The sequence below is a fragment of the Sphaeramia orbicularis genome, chromosome 6, assembly GCF_902148855.1.
Source record: "Sphaeramia orbicularis chromosome 6, fSphaOr1.1, whole genome shotgun sequence".
Classification (NCBI taxonomy): domain Eukaryota; kingdom Metazoa; phylum Chordata; class Actinopteri; order Kurtiformes; family Apogonidae; genus Sphaeramia; species Sphaeramia orbicularis.
Window position 1 is genome coordinate 34,083,004 of NC_043962.1, and position 17,170 is coordinate 34,100,173.

At 38.9% G+C, this 17,170-nt stretch overlaps 1 protein-coding gene across 1 annotated transcript in view; it reads right to left on the reverse strand.

Annotated features, from left to right (window-relative positions):
• LOC115421275 (zinc finger protein aebp2-like) overlaps nt 1-17,170 on the reverse strand; it is a 38,502-nt gene that overhangs the window by 1,505 nt on the left and 19,827 nt on the right. Inside the window, exons 7-9 of the mRNA XM_030137079.1 lie at nt 3,051-3,164; nt 1,888-1,917; nt 1-685 (exon numbers count right to left, since the gene is read on the reverse strand). The exon at nt 1-685 is cut by the window's left edge and continues 1,505 nt beyond it. Of these exons, the coding sequence (XP_029992939.1) occupies nt 679-685; nt 1,888-1,917; nt 3,051-3,164 (151 nt within the window). The 3' untranslated portion in view covers nt 1-678. The remainder of the gene's footprint in view (nt 686-1,887; nt 1,918-3,050; nt 3,165-17,170) is intronic.

Here is a 17,170-nt window from a genome sequence, read left to right on the forward strand (position 1 = left end):
AGATGAACAACTACATGGCTGTGTCCTGAACTACTGAGCTATTGCTATTGCAACGTTTTGCATCGTGTACATAACTGACATCACCCAACACTTCATCGACATAGACACTGTCAACAGCACAGCATGTGGTGAGTATAAATAGGATGATTTTAAAGACTTCTGTCAGATACAACATGACAGACGTCTGACAACAGGTGAGAGTTAATATAGATTATCACAGCAAATATGGTTTTATTCAAAAACCTTCACAAAAAAATCCACAGTACATCAGTATTATTATGGTATAAAAATAAGTTACAAATCTGCATGAATATTATACAAAACAGTTATAAAAAAAATGCAGGATTTTCCGATTGGATTACACAAACCTGTTTTTACACCATCGGGCACGAAGAATATTTTCAGTTAGGTGCTTGTAAAAAAAAAAAAATCATGTAAGTTTTATGAACACAACTCTTTAGATTGTTTGCCCCATTCCACGCCACACTTGGCAGCGTCGATTATTTCCTATACACAAGACTTTGAAACAGAGATAAAAAGGACAACTGTAGCGTCGCCAGGTTTCACTTCTTTTTAATGGGCCGATCAGCAGAGACAGATGAAGAGCGTCCCATCCCATATAGATAAACCGCCCATGAACAAGGATCCCCCATAAGTATGGAGTCCACAGACGACTCCTCACAGGCTGAGCACAAAGACAGGAGAGAAAGACCGACAGAGAGAGAATGAGTTGTTCTTCGTGTGTCATGAGACAGATTATAGTGTGAGAAATAAGCTTTATCCTGGATGTTCAGACACTGAGCTGACTTCCTCTGTAGACACGTTAAACTGCGTCTTCCAGCTTTTACCGCAGTGAACTACAGAGGTCGATTAACAGAACAATGCACAGGGTCCAAATATGACCTCATGTTGGAGTGAGAGTGGGGTCGTGTGTTGGAAATGGCCTAGTTCTCCATTAAATGGTCTCACAGAACATGAGAACAGCCGGACTGGATGAGACGGCATGATGCTGCACCACAGAGAAACCTCGACAGGGAATACTGCAGATGTCCACAGATTAATGCCGTATAGAACAATGGCTATGGGAGTCTAGATACTACACATTATGGTGGAAACAAATAAGTCAATAAGCAGAAACGACTCTGCATGTAAACATAGACCGGCACTGCTGTGAACTTCACTGCGTAGGTGTTAATAAAAGATACTGAATTGTCGTACTGGAGCTTTGCATCAATATTTTATGGAGCCTTGTTATTACATCAAGTATAAGTTTGACGACACAATTGCTAAGAGGAAATACAATGTTAGTTCTCCTGCTTTTTTTCTTAAATATATTCAGCAATTTAATTTCTAATAAGTAAGGAGTATTTTCACAAAAAGCAAACGGCCTCCAGCTAATTGATCAGTAAGTTAAAGAGTTTGATTAAATGAGTACTGTGCATTGATCAGTTCAAGCTATTCACACAGTATATGATATACTCAGATTATTATTGTTATACACAACATGTTTTTTGGACAAGGGAAAATGTGACATTTTATCTTTGTTCAGTTTACTTTCATCTCATCATGGATTTGCTTCAGAAAACTACGTTTATCATTTTTTAATCAACATGATTACAGATGTTTCTGACAATATGTGAGTGTAAAAACAAACACACAGTTATAAAGATATAGATATGATCAGATAAGTTTTATTTATCACATGCACAGTTGTACATAGTACAATGCACAGTGAAATTATTTTGTATGTGCAGCAAATAGTGATATAAAATAATAACACACACACTACACAAAATAAATGATATAATGCTAAATTTACATCTAAAGAACTGTAAATTTAAAGTATGTGCATATGTACATACTGTATATGTGGAACTTCAAGCTTACCTTCGCTTCAGACGCTTCTGAGGAAGTGCTCTGGAAAAACAGAGATGAAAATGTTTTTAGGCCACAGTGTAAGCTTTTTTAACTATGCATGTAATGCTGTAAGATATTTGATTTCAGTGAGGCATGAATGACGTGAATCGGCAAAATGCAAAAACCTAAACATGGAATCACTGTAAAACGATAAAAATCCTAAAGTGTTCAATTACCAAGGTGTTCATTTACCCAGCTATATTTACTGCCAAAGGCAACAACCGGTTCATTTGGGTATTTCATGTATTAGGACAACCTAGACATAAATTGGCTGAGTGCTGACGGTTATATTCGACGATGAAACCAGAGTCTGGCAGCAGCCCCTGCAGTTACTGAGCCTTCAGGTCTAATTAAAATCAGCCAGACCGTGTGGTGATCAGCACACTTGTGTGCCATATATCTCTGGTAAGAGGACCACTCTGTTATTTTAGGCACATTGTCCCTCTTTCAGGATTCATTATCAGCATTTTATGGTGTAACATAAAGCTAACCTTAGTCTTGCATTGCCCGTTACCAATGATGAGCTGCAGAAGTATTCAACTCATAGCACAACTAGTGTTTAGCAAGAATGAAGTGGAGCCTACTTGGAATAAAGTAGAATTTGTGGGGTTTGGATTTAGATTTACAAATGAGCAGAAACTGAATTTCACATTCAACAATTTGTAACTGTAGCCCGTTCTTTTCTTGAAAGAATAATGTTTGACTTTTTGTACTCTGTATATAAATGGCTTGTTTTCTTATTTATAATAAGTTAAGTTTAAACACATCAACAGGCCTTTCCATTGTTTGGGATTTGTAAAAGACAAGTCAGGTCTTTCTTTCTGCATACATGTGTTATCTCTGCACTTGTCCTTATTAACCTAATTGCTGAAACCAAGAGTTGGTGCCACCTGGTGGAAGAAAGACAGAGCTGCAGACACACGACGATCCACATTTGCACACAGGTGTGGAGGAAAGTAACAGGAGCTTTTAAAAACTTTCTTATGGGACTTTAATGCCTCATATACTGAATCCACCTGGGGATTAGATAACATCTACACATGGCCAGTGTGTTTAGCTAACGCATAGTGGAGCTGCAGCAGTGCATACTTGTGTTTCTTTGTGGCCTCTAAAGTCATTACAGTCATACTCACCTATAGATGTTTGGGTCTAGTAGCATGGCTGTGTCCTGCGGTAACTGGGATAAGTGCACCACTTTCGTCTTCAGCTGAGACCGCTCAGTTTCATTTACCCACACATCAGGCAGTCTGTAAGACAACACACACATGCAGAGTCGATATCTGCTCAGGATATAACCTCTCACAGAAATGGGGGGGGGGTGTAAATCTGAATGGAGCAGGGTGACGGAGATGAACAAAGGCCCTCATTCAATCTGGTGCACATGTTAACACCTTCGTCTGAAAACTGAGCAAAAAAGCAGAGACTGCCACAAATGCTTGAGACCTTTGCATGCACTCAAATGCACATGACACATGAAACAAGATGGTATGTGCATGTGTGTTTTTTTATACACTCACAAATGATTCACCATGAAAGCAGCTAAAGATCAGAGAGCTGGCCGCTAAAAATCAGAACAACCTCAAGGGTAAAGAGTGATGTCATTGAAGCGACAGGCACACAAACATGTTCATGTACATGATGTACTGTACTGCTCGGCTGCACCTTACTGTACCTACAGCACTGTGATCCCCTGTGAACGAGGGGAGGGTGCGAGCGGTGGCGTGGCAAGTCGAGGTGCAGAAGAATGAAACAAAGAGCTAAGCGAGTTGACTGCGCCTCCCCTCCCTCCTCCTGCCTCCCCCATCTCCACCGCCAGCATTCCCCACGTCACTATGTGCGTCATCACAGGAGCCCCCAGAGATGCAGACACACACACGCACACACACACACATGCACATACACACACACAGTGCAGGCGGCAGTTAGGCGAGCAGGCAACTCGCCAGGCAAATCACTCATTCACATGCCTAGTCAGCCCATTGAGTAGGATGGCATGCAGGTAGCACTTAGCATGCAGCCCATTCAGCGCAACTGGATGCAGGTACAGACAAGAACAAAAGGGCGAAAGCTGATGAACGACTAACAAACTACGGGAAGGAAAAGACAGATGTGGAGCAAAGCAGGAAGTTGAGAGAGAGAGAGAGAGAGAGAGAGAGAGAGAGAGAAAGTAGAGTGGTTTGTTTTAAAGTACAAAGACTGGCTTAAACAGTGGTTACACATCCTTTTATGGCTTGTTTTAGTGAGTGTAAGTGCTTGTAGGGTGAGGCCAGCCACACAGGACAATTTAGTAAATACAATAAAGTTTAGGCAACGTCTCAAGTGCACTTGAAATCTACCTGTGAGAACCCATTAAACAGAATCCCCCTGAACATCATCATAGCAAAACAAAGAACGGCTCGTAAGTAGTATTTGACAAAAGTGTAACTAAACAGATGTACATTTTGTGGCTGTCTGAATACGTGTGCCTGGCTTGACATAAATTAGTGCACCACAGGATTAAATAGCACAATGCTTTCATTTTAAGAGGGTAAATAGAGGTTTCTCAAGAGGTTTACTGTCTAATAGAAAGGCAGAAAAAACATTAAGACGGGCAGTCTAGTCTGTTGAACACATGCTGTACCTGCTTCAAGACCCCAGAGTCACGCAATTTAATCACCTTATCTCGCAATGTTAGAGGGAAATCCAAATCCAGTGTGTCCTCAGCCCATGCCCTATCTTTATCTTTAAAATTGGTTTAGTCGTTTTTCCTGCCAACAAACGAACCCACACACAGGCAGTGACTTCAGTTCTGTGGCAGATGTATTCATGTGTGTTTACTGTATGTGTCTCCTGATCACATCAGTGTCTAATCATTGGTTTGTCACTGGTCTACGTAGTGCATCTGCATTTTCATGGTTGATGTTTGAGATTTGGTTTTAAGGACTGCACACATGTTGATGCAAAGTGACCACGAAAGATGCCGCATAACAGCTGTAAACGTTCAAATTGGTTACTTACAGTTGAGGTCAGAAGTTTACATAAATACGTAAATGCAGACATCAAGTTTTTCACACATCCAAACATTTCATTTCCTCCATCGAGGTTATGTTATTCAACTACTGCTTATTTTTCTGTCTGTTAATGCAATTACGCCAAAAAACTGCTGCATTGTTTGTCATGAAACTTGGTGGAGGGTAGGACATGGGGCAATGACGAACACACCCAGCAAAATATGACAAACCTGGATTTTTTAAATGTTTTTTTTAACTATTACTAAGATCGCAAGACAGGAAGTTTGATTGAATTAAAGGACTGTGGAACTTTAGGACTTCTCAAAGTGCTAATCTAGATTTACAATATATTTGCAACAGCAGAAAGACACCGCTACTATTATTGTGAATACAAACCAGCAAACGTTAGTGAAGTGAACTAACAGAGGGGAGATATATATATTTAGGGATGCACCGATAACACTTTTTACAGACCACGTACAAGTACAACTTGTTACATTTGATTACTTGCCGATACCGAGTACCAATATGAGTACTTAATAATACCATTATAATTCTTAGTTACTTTTGAAAATGTGCTTTTTTGTCATTGACATTCGTTTGACTGTAACAAAGTGCTGCTACTGACATTTAATGCATTAGAATGAGCATTTCTCAATCAGTCCACCAGAGGGCGCCACTCTTAATTAACCATACTGGACAAATACCACGAGGAAGAGTAAAGTTTTTTTGAGAAGAAGAAGAAGAAAGTCAGTAATAACATGGTGATGACAGAGGAGGTAATACTAATGTGGATACTAATGTTGATATTGATGAGGGTAGGATATCCGTCTGTGTCTTTAACGTAACTTGCAGTCAGTGTTATTTTTGTACTGTTGTTTATTTTGAAAAATCTCCACACTGCTGACATTACTCCTCGGCCACATACTTGCTACAATATGAGGTGAACGTCGCACTGCCGTCAAGTGGTATTGGTGTGTTTGTATCGGAGCACATTTATGAGTGCGAGTATTGAGACACGCTCCATATTGGACAGATACCCAACATTGGTATCAGTATATCCCTATATATATTAAAATGAAAGCTTTACACACATTTGGATACTAGGGTGTATGTAAACCTGGGCTGTCAAGTGTACTTCATTTTTTTTTTACCTTTGTTTTCTACTTTAGGTTAAAGAGCTGGTATAGAATATTAACAATCCAGACTTACAACAGCAGAGGGAAATCTCATATGAAACACACTAGAACTATCAAAACACCTAACAAATTGACAATATATCCATAGATTGTATCATTCACTGAATAAAGCACAAAGCTCATTGTTTACACACATCTGTGTTACGTTATCATCAAGATTTCCTCAAATGGTAGTGGGTTATTTTGATAGTCGGTCAAAATAACACTCCATCAGCTGATAGTTTACATTATAGCTCTGTTAGCTTAGCTCTGTTTTTAGACCAAAAACAGCCATAGTAAAACCACTAATCACCTTAGTTGTCTGTAGTTTGTGTTGTCAGTAGCTGCACTGAAGATCTGTTTGGAATCGTCCAAACAAGATCAGAGCTGTTACAGTTTAGTCTGAATGTGGATCAACAAACGGCAACTTAGCAAAGAAAATAACATCACATAATAAATTTATACCTTCATAAGCCTCGTAATCAAACTCACCCACTTAGGAGAAACACTCTGATTTCAATATCAAACTCCATTCTTTTCATTTAGAGCTGTGTCCAGTGGTGAAAACAACAACAATGCTTCTAGCTTTTATCACTTTGTCACTTTATTTGACTCTAAAAGTTGTTTCTTAGTGGTTCTTATCCTATCTAATAATTTTCTAATGCTTTGGTCAAAGGTCTGTGCCAGCAGAGTGACTCACTACTCCCTCTAGTGGTCACACAAATCTGTCAACCCATGGGTGTTGATATGTTCGACAAGACAAGATAGGGCAAGATGAGATAAAAGAAAAAAGAAAAGAAAAAAAAAATTAAAGAGATTTCATAGTTAACAGCAGCAATATACAACAAGCAAGTGCAGAGAAAAAGACAGGTAGAAAAAATGCAAAGGAGTGGAAAAAATGAAATATAAAGAGAAAAATAAGAAATTTGGTATTTATGTAAATATAGAATTAGAAAATTTAAAATTAAATATTATTTACATATTTACACATACAAAGCAATGCACTGGCATCTTTAACATAACTTCAGAGAAACTCATTCTTCACGCTAATGATGATTTCAGATGATTGTTTTAATATTTTAAAGTACAAATAGGCCTACTACCTATAAGCATGATAAAAGTAACACCATCTATCCTTTTTCATGGGATGGGAGGAAAGAGGATGTTGAGTAGAAGCAGGGATAAGACAAGAAACAGTTCCCTTCAAAGTTCCATTTAAGTTGGGGTTAATGTTGACTTAGTGTCCTTGTGCAACATAGACAGGAGGACCTGCTGAGTGTTAAATATGCAGTAAACACCTACATGTTTGTGTGTTCGTGTGCGTGCAGGCTCGCATGCACCTCCTCTCCTCTCCGGAGTCACTGTAAACATGTCACGATGAGTGTGCTGAGGTACTGATGAGTTACTTTATGGCGATGAATGGCAGGCACACAGGACTACACTGGGGGTCACATGACATAGATTATACACTTTGCATCACTCATAACACACACACACACAAAGACTATTTAGCTGCACCAAGCCAAATAAAGACAAATGGATTTATTTTACTTTCCAGAAGAGACTGTTACTTGGCCTGACTCTTTATGAGCCTGAAATGTATATAGTGACTGAGCTCTCAGAGGGAAAGCTACTGTCGGTGTCTGCCAGAGTGAAGCCCAGTCCTCCACTCTGATTGATTTCTGGCTCCAGGCCTTTAAGCTTCCAGTGGTGACAAGAGCAGTGCGTTCATCATAAGGCAGAAAAGTGTAGCCTATATTAGATTGCCTACACATTAAGCAGGTTTATATGGAAGTCAGAGCTGTGCAGTCATTTCTGCTGAGTTCAGAGATGACTTCAGTTCATGCATGCTGCACTTTTATGTAAAGCACAGGAGGCCAGTGTCAAAAAGCTGCTTTAAAGTTTATTGCAGCTTAAGGACAAACTTTATCTGGCCAAAACATTACTTTATTATTTATGTGCAGATTTACCTTCTGCTTTTCTTTCTTTTATATGCTCTTTACTGGCGTGCATTACCTTAATGCGAAGCTGTTTTAGGTCTTTATTATTCGTCTTGTTTCTGTGCTTGTACGAAGCACTTGGTCATGAGCTTAAAAAACAGAGAACTTGTTCAACACACACTGTTTCTCCACTGTTTAAGAGGAAAGTTTACAGTAACTAATAACACATACACAAGTTATTTTGCCTCAGAATTATCAAAGAACATAGGGATCTGGGAATTTAAATGGGCCACTAGACTTATACTGTTCAGATTCTGAGCCTGACTGATTCCAACCTGCAGGTTTATTAAGCTCAGTGCCATAGGAAAGATTTTCATTGCCACATAAGGTGCACTGCTTCATCAAAATATCAAAAATTTGAAGGAACATATAGATATTCCTCAGTAATAAAACACAAGACCAATGCTGACGATGAATAATCTCCTGTATAACAAGGAGGATCTTTTCTGAGCAGCAGCTCCTGTTGTTTTACAACATTTATAAATGGCAATTTTGTGTTTTCTACTCTCCTATAGAATGTATATGTGATCATTTATGGAGCAGGACCAAAAGGACACCTCCTGCTTTTACAACATCACAGCAGGAATGCAATTATCAAAACAAACACAAATTGGTCTACTATGTAGTCCCATATTTAATGACCGCTGATGCGAAAGGCCTTCAAACATAATGTACTGCTGTTCTTTGTAGATCAAGGATATGTAGATATGGCAAAGGGTACCAGTTTATTCCATGTAAAGTAAACGCTGCTTACAAACTATAAAAACACAGAGATGCTAGGCATCTGCCCCAGTTCTATTGTTGATAGGTGGCCAATTAATAATGACTGCCTCATTAATAAGTATGTACTTTTGTTTTTTCAAAACTAGAGTAAGGGTCCCAAAACACAAATGAATTAATAAAAGAAATGATGACACAGAATTCATGAATATTTAAAGGTTGTGCTACACAGCATCAGTAAAAAACCAGTAAAGCAAGTGTTATTTATCTTGTCTATGCGCTGCTCACCTAACAATAAATGACACGTTTGAATTTATTAATGACAAGCCAGTTTGTAGAAGTGAGCTTTAACCTACTAACCTTAAAAGTATCTGCAGATAAAGTAGTGTTTGTGTAGATTATATGAAGATAGATGACACAATGCCACTTCAATTTGCTATGAAAATGTGAACCAAAACCCTGTCATCGCAGGAGCTGCTGTGATGATATTTGGAGCCACATTCTGTAGAGTTGTGGGAAGATAAAAACAAATAAATAAATCAGTGGTATTCTACCTGACTTAAGCCATCTTTAAAGGGTCATATTTTGCTAAACCGACTTTTATTAGTCTTTGGTACATTTATTTGTGTATTTGGGCCCTAATAGTAAAAAAAAGTTTGAATTTGAACCCTCCAGGTGCTGCAAAGCTATCGCTATATTCATTTTGGCAAAAATTGAGGGGATTTCTGCAACCCGTTTTAATTCCTTCTTAATTTGTTACGTTTTATAACTAGTTACGTCACGACATTTGCACATTTAAGGTCAAGACTTCCGACAGACATTTCTCCGAGTATGCCATAACTGTTTATCAGCAGCAGCGGTTGTAGTCCATACTGAAAATATGTCCAAACTTTGAGCCGATTACCGAAAATGTTCAGTTGTTGGTTGTATTAACGAACACAAGTGGCTGAACGGGACAGAAAGCACAGTCAACAACCTGGAGGGGGTGGGGTGTAAAGTGGCTGATTTGCATTTAAAGGGCCAGCGCTCAAAACGACCTTTCTGGTGTCACTACTCAGAAATAGGGTTGAAGATGGACCTGTGGAGTTGAATTAATGAAGAATTCAAACCCAAGCGTAGTATTTACAGTTTATGCAGACCACAGGGAAATGTTTTAAAATGTATAATTCCATTTAAAAAGGAAAAATATCACTCCTTTAATCAATACTATACGCAAAAAAACGCAATATAAGAAGGCACTGCATCACAGAAAGGTATCTCATGTACTGGAAATGGATGTCATTACTAAACCAATCAACACACCTCAGTGGGTCTCCTTTCATTACAGCCACAGCTGCAGCACCTTCATCATCTGAAGCACAATTATCAATATTTACTTAACAAAATAACAAAAGCATACAAATGATCACAAAATACAATACATTCACCAACACTGTTCCTTATTTTTAGTATGTCTGCAACCAATCCATTTCTTCTCCTCTGTCAGCTACTGTGAGAAAACACATTAAATCCAAACCAATATATTTTAGCTTATGCGTGTTGTTATAGATATGGGCTGGTAGCTGAGCCTGGTCTGACTAGTTGCTCTTTCACCATCCAATCAAATGATGTGAAAATGCCCATGTTATTGTACACCTACTAGATCACCCCTGTGTGGCCGACATGATTGGTTAAAGTGATGGTTAAAGCAACAGGTTCAATGTATTTATTCAAAGCTCCAGAGGCTGCACTGCTGACGCCTCATGGCAGATTTCATTTACCTGGCAACAAATGATGGCTGAAATATGATTGGACAAACGCTCCAACATAAACATACACAACCGGAAATGGTGCGACTAAGAGAAAAACTACGAAATAAAAAAAGTGGACAATTGGGGTTAATTTAATACATCTTCATGGAGCAAATATAAAACTGTAGTGTGTAAATGTAGGTCAGTGATTCTGATTCTTTAGGCCAGTAGAGAAAGCCTTACTGGCCTTGACGGCCCTCCACTGGCTAAAGTCCACATGGTTTTTGTACATGTGGATGTAGAATCAGACAAGGAAATGAGTTATGCTTCTACAAAATCCCATCTGTGAATGAAAGCCCAGACACATAAAAGTATATTTATTCTTATCCCTAACACTGCTGTTAAAGTGAAAACAAACCACACCAGTCCCTCATCCACAGCAGCACAATGAATGGAGAAACTGTTGACCTGCCACTGGAAACATGTTTAGATCGGCTAGATTATATTTATGTCTTATGGATCAGTGTTAACCTGATCAAAACTGTGGCTGTCGCTACTACGGCAGCAGCTACAACTAAAGAGATATTGTTAATACAAGAGTTGGCGTTACCGAACCAGCCTCACCTTTGACAATAAAGCAGCGATAATCCAGCCAAATGTAAAATACATAACCATCACTACTTTGTTCAGTTTCATCCTGGCAGCAGTGGTAAAGGAGAGATTCTCCATAAATACACCCGCTGTAGAATATGCAAAGATCCAAGTGCAGCTCAAGCAGGAACTTGGCTGTTTTTAGTGCCTGAAATACTGCAGTGACAGCGTTATTCAGCTCACAAGTGTCCAAAACATATTACTTATCTTTGTTTGAATTGTATTGACAGGTGATCTAACTATTGATGGTTTGAAACCGATGTTAACTCAACAGTGCTGCTCCAGTGCTCATTGTGGTCATGTGACTAAAAACTATGATTACTCAGCCGTGGCTTTAGTTAGTAGGAGCTGCTGCTGTGTCCATCTTTATATACGGCTGAAAGTTTGGACATTTATTTCACATGTTCATGTTACATAAATAAAAACAATCCTGGTCCTAGACTGCAACAAAACTGCATTATAGGTTGTTTTTTTTTAATCTTAAGAATATGTTCTTATTAAATGCAGGATTTTTTTTGCAGTATTTTTAACTCCATCTTTAGCACTGTATATTTTGATATACTTTTCTATACCTACTTATTTAATACTTTTTAATTCTGTGTACACATATGTATTCTTATCTGAATGACAATAAAATCTGGACACTAAAAACAAGAACAAACAGGCTTGAACACAGTTTCTACCCACATGCGGGTAAAAGTGCCCCCCCCCCCCAACTGTACAACTAACCCTACCTCAGTGCAATAATCACAATACATACACCTTGTTTTTACCTATACTGCCTGTATATATCCAACTTGTTGTACATATATCTCATCTGTAGTACAGAATTAGCTTTCTGTATATTTCAGCAGTTTTTGCAGTACTTTAGTAGTATATGAATATGTATTATTTTATCTTGTAGCTTTCATACATTGCTTACATTTTTCAGTATTTTGTGTGACATTTTCTTCCACTAATTGTTTTTGCTGCTACACAGAACAGAACTGCTAAATGAATTTTCATTGTTCCTGTGACAGTGACATCTATAGTAGTTACTAACAGTAACCACAGTAGTATTTAGTCATTAGTGGTAATTATGAGAATTACCATTTTAAAACCATATATTACTTTGTTAGCTAATTTGTTCTGAATAGTCTGAGAAACAAAGATGAAGAGGATGTTGTGCACATGAAGTGCCATGTAATTTGTCCAAAGGAATGTGTCAGTGTCTTGACACATTCACTGATACTGTCAGTGTATTCCACTGTTTACTAAAGGCATTCAGTTGCCTTCAGAGCTCATAATTTACCCATCCGTCACAAATGTTACACGCCCTTTATGGCACTCTGCTGTAATGGTTTATGTTCAGAGCAGTTCATGTTAATCAGTTACTCATTAATCCCAAATGGATTTGATGAGAGTTGGGATGTGAATGCATGCATTAATAAACACAGCTTCCCACCTTCATGTGGCTAATCATTGACTCTGACAGAGTAAACACACACACAGTTCAGGTTCTCGGTCACTTGATGATGACCTTGGTGCCGGGGTTCATGGAAACTGATGGCTAATTAAATGACCACCAGATTGTTTGTGAAAGAACAAGGATGTTACACTGGGGCAAAGACTGGCCTGTCAAAACACACTCAACAGTACGTGTGAGCCAAAGCATTACACACAGAAGCAAACTAATAAAGGCATACAGGTATTAAAGGAGGGATATTTTGCTTTTTTAAATGGAATGATATATTTTTAAAACATTTCCCTGTGGTCTACATAAACTGTAAATGCTATGCTCGGATCTGAATTCTTCATTAGTTCAACTCCACAGGTCCATCTTCAACCCTGTTTCTGAATAATGACACCAGAAAGGTCGTTTTGAGCACTGGCCCTTTAAATGCAAATCAGCCACTTCCAGGTTGTTGACTGTGCTTTCTGTCCCATTCAGCCACTTGTGTTCATTAATACAACCAACAACTGAACATTTCATGTAATTGGCTCGAAGTTTGGATATATTTTCAGTTTTTACTACAACCACTGCTGCTGATAAACAATTATGTCGTACTCTGAGAAATGTTCGTCGGAAGTCTTGACCTTATATGTGCAAATGTCATGACGTAACTAGTTATAGACATAACAAATTAAGCAGGAATTAAAACGGGTTGCAGAAATCCACTCCATTTTTGCCAAAATGAATATAAAGATAGCTTTGCAGCACCTGGAGGGTTCAAATTCAAACTTTTGGAACTATTAGGGTCCAAATACACAAATAAATGTACCAAAGACTAATAAAAGTGGGTTTAGCAAAATATGACCCCTTTAATATATAACAAATTCAACCACTTGGCTGCATTTTTCCACTGCGGTTTAATGGAGTCCACCTTAATAGTTTAAAATATTACTGTGGATTTCCTCCCCTACTCGTCTATGGACTGGTTACGTCAATTAATGACCACGATACTTCCCTACTGCTGGGCAAACTTTTCATTTCTCCCACACTAACCGAGCCCCCTTCTATCTTCTCCATTCCCTCCCTGTAATTGACTCTCCCTGGTTTCATTCTATCTCCTCTTCACATTTCATCTCCACAACCCATTTCTCACTTTTCTCCATTCTCCATCTGGCCCATTCTCTCCCTCATCCATTCTCCCTCCATCCGTCTTTGGGTTTCAGCATCAGCCTCCATCTACTGACTGCCTCCCCATTTGGAATTAATCTGGCGAGTCTTGCCTGATCACAAAACTTTATCTTTCTCCTCTTCTTATCCTCTCATTTCTCTATGCGCAAGATTAAACTCCCACATGCAGGGCTGGGAGCAGAGTGCAGAGGTGGATCAGAGAGATGAGGAAAAAGGAAAGAAGAGAAGGAAGGATGGGAGGATGAATCATTAGAGGGCTGAAGGAGAACAAGGCTTTAGCTACAGTAAGTTCATTGAAATCTGTCAACTGCAATCAATGTCATGATACATCAGGATTATTTTTGCCTGGTGTCCTCTTTACTCATCTTTTCAACATAATCAAATCTGTTCTTTTCTGGCCTCCCTTTGTCTCCCCAATTACTGCCTTATGCCTCCTTCCTCCTCATCTCTGTTCACTTCTTTCCACCTTACAAACCTCCAGCTCCCTCCTCTTTCACTCTTTCATTCTTTCTCACTGTTCTCTCTGATCATCTTCAGAAGTGGTGCAGTCAGTCCCTTTAAAGGGGGAGTGGGGGTGTTGGAAGTATGTTGGTAGCTTCCCCTGAGCAGGAACCCTGCTGCCTAACACTGCTCTGTTCTGTGAAGCTCTCCGACACGGACCTGTTTCTTAAGCACGGTGCCAAAGTTACCTAACCTCGAGTCCAGTGAACAAAACTCCTGAAGGCTTGGCAGTACACAGGTTTACAGATTTGCACTGGAAAACACAGCCATGTGATGCTATGCTGACAACAGATAACCATGTGGTATCTGTAGGTTCCACAAAAGCACTAAAAATGACACTTCAACTAGAATTTCCTCAACTATGATCAACAATAATCCAACAATCTCAGGGGGTCCTCGTGCTAACTTAGGCCCCATCCACACTAGTGCAGATATTTAGCAAAACTGATATTTCCTTCATGTTTGGTCATCTTGGGTAATCTTCTCGCCATCTAAACATTTTTAAAAACTCTACTTTGTATGGACACAGAAAAAAAACAGACTAGTGTTAAAAACCCGTTTTGCTCATGCCTGTTATTGCTTTGTGTGCTTAATCTGCAACTGAAACATCAACTATATGCCTATGAATCAGTGTATGAGTTCAAGCACAGGTACCTTTAGGAGGTGGACCGGACCAATGTTATGGACAAATCCACACCATGTAAAGAATACACTTCAACAACCTCAACCAACACTCAAGGCTGTTGCTGCTCACCTTCATAGCACTGGCTACGTCCAATATTATCAACAGTTTTAATAATTCAGACAGAAGAACAGAAGAGAAACAATAGTTCACCCAGTCGTTTGTACCAATTTGTAGTTATTTTTGTGTGAAATGTTATGTGGGCAAAATTCTTTAAAAAAAATGGAGGAAGAGAATATCCATATGGTAAAATACCCATGTTAGTACTGACAAGGTATTAATCACACAATGGATATTAAAAAGCCTGTACACAGGACCACATATAACACTCATAGTTCTCATATTCTGTTTTACTTCTGTTTCTGTATAACTAATCTGTATTCAAGTGGAAAAACATGTTGCTGACAATAAAAACAACATGATCAGTGTCAGTAAATGACAAGGGTTAGAGCACTGCATCTGGTTTAGTTCTATAAAATTCCTCAGTTTGTGATATTAACTGAAGATTCCATCACCACCACAATCCTAACAGGACTGACCACTGGGGATGTTAACAGCCAGGATGCACCATAAGGAGGTAATACAGACTGTAGGCAGTACCCAGTACACCATGTCTAGCCTTTGGACTAGGTTTCAGACAAATGGTGTATCACATGTTGGTCTTAGGAGTGGCCGGCCACGTGAGACAACAGTGATTCAGAACTGCCGTATTCTCCTGTTACATACAGTTGGGGATTTCAGACTGCCAGAAAGATCCCTGGGTGTCACAGTCCCAGAATCTGGGCCAAGACTGTGTGGTGGCGTCAGAGAGAGGTTTCCGGCCATACTGTGTCCATGTTGGAATAACAACCCTAGGAGCAGGGTGTTCCATTCCCGATATGTACAGACTACAGGTAACTGCCAGTGGGACCAAATACATGCATTTTCTGTTTCTATTATTTAAGAAGCATTTCAGTTCATTTAATGTGCTTTTGGCTCATGTGGTATTATAGTGGTGGGAAAACTTTTTGGACACTCCATGCAATTGTGATTTTTTGTGATCCAAATCTTTTTACTGAAATTTTCTCAGTATAATACAAGTGCAGAGCTGAATGGTCCTTACAGAAATCTGAAGTAAGCATGGGTGTATATCAATAATAGTGATGTTTTGCATTAAGAATCATTCTTAAGTCAGTGAACTCTGCCAAGTATTGTTCCATTCTCCAAACCCACATGTTCCCTTCTGCATGTGCACTGTTCCATTGAGGTCAAAACTGGATGTTTCAGCAGATAATGAAACACATCCAGGGTGTGACATGTTGAATCTGACATGAATTTGTGTTATTTTTTGATTGTGCAAAATTTTAATGGCGTCTGAAAACCTTTTTCCACTAACGCACTATGGATTTTTTTGTTTTTATAATCTTTCTTAGAATGTACCTAAAATATATTGATTAAAGTTTTTCAATGTAAAATACTATGATACTAGGGACCTTTCAACCTTTCACATGGGGTGTTTTATTAACAAGTGGGACTAACCTCTGTATTTTATTTGTCTAAAGGGTGAACCTAGATACTCTAGCTGTTGTGGTCTGTTTTTTGTTCTTTTTGTTTATTGTTCATTCTGTATACTGTAAAATTTGGAGATAAAGTATAAAAAAAACAAAAAGAAAGCAAACAAGTGAGACAAACTTAAGAACAACATGAAAAAAGAGATTTCCTTGTATATCTGTAAAAAGGGGCTACAAGGAATGAAGGTTAGGTTAGGAATCACCAGATTAAAGGACACCTAAGTGGAGCAATCCAAGGTTTATGCAACACCAAACCAAGCAGGTGGTACAAGACCAACAGCAGAACCCAGAAGGACAGTCAGACTTTTAATGGCTCATTCCAGCTTCCTCCCCCTGAGAGCTCCAGGCATAAACATGTGTATCATAACACTGAGTGAGGATAGTAGGGGATAAGCACAGCTGATGCCCTTAGCTGCCTTTAAGCAAAGCTCACAGCTTCAAGCAGAGGAGCTTGTGTGATATTGACTATAAGGGGACCTGAACTCCTCACACAGAGAGCTCTCTACAATAAATACTGAATCGGCCAAGAACGAAGGGTTGGGAAGATTTATACTAAGCTCTGCTGACGTCAAGGAAAGCACCATGTTGAGTGGAAAAGAGAATCGTAAAACTTTCGCAGACAGATATACAT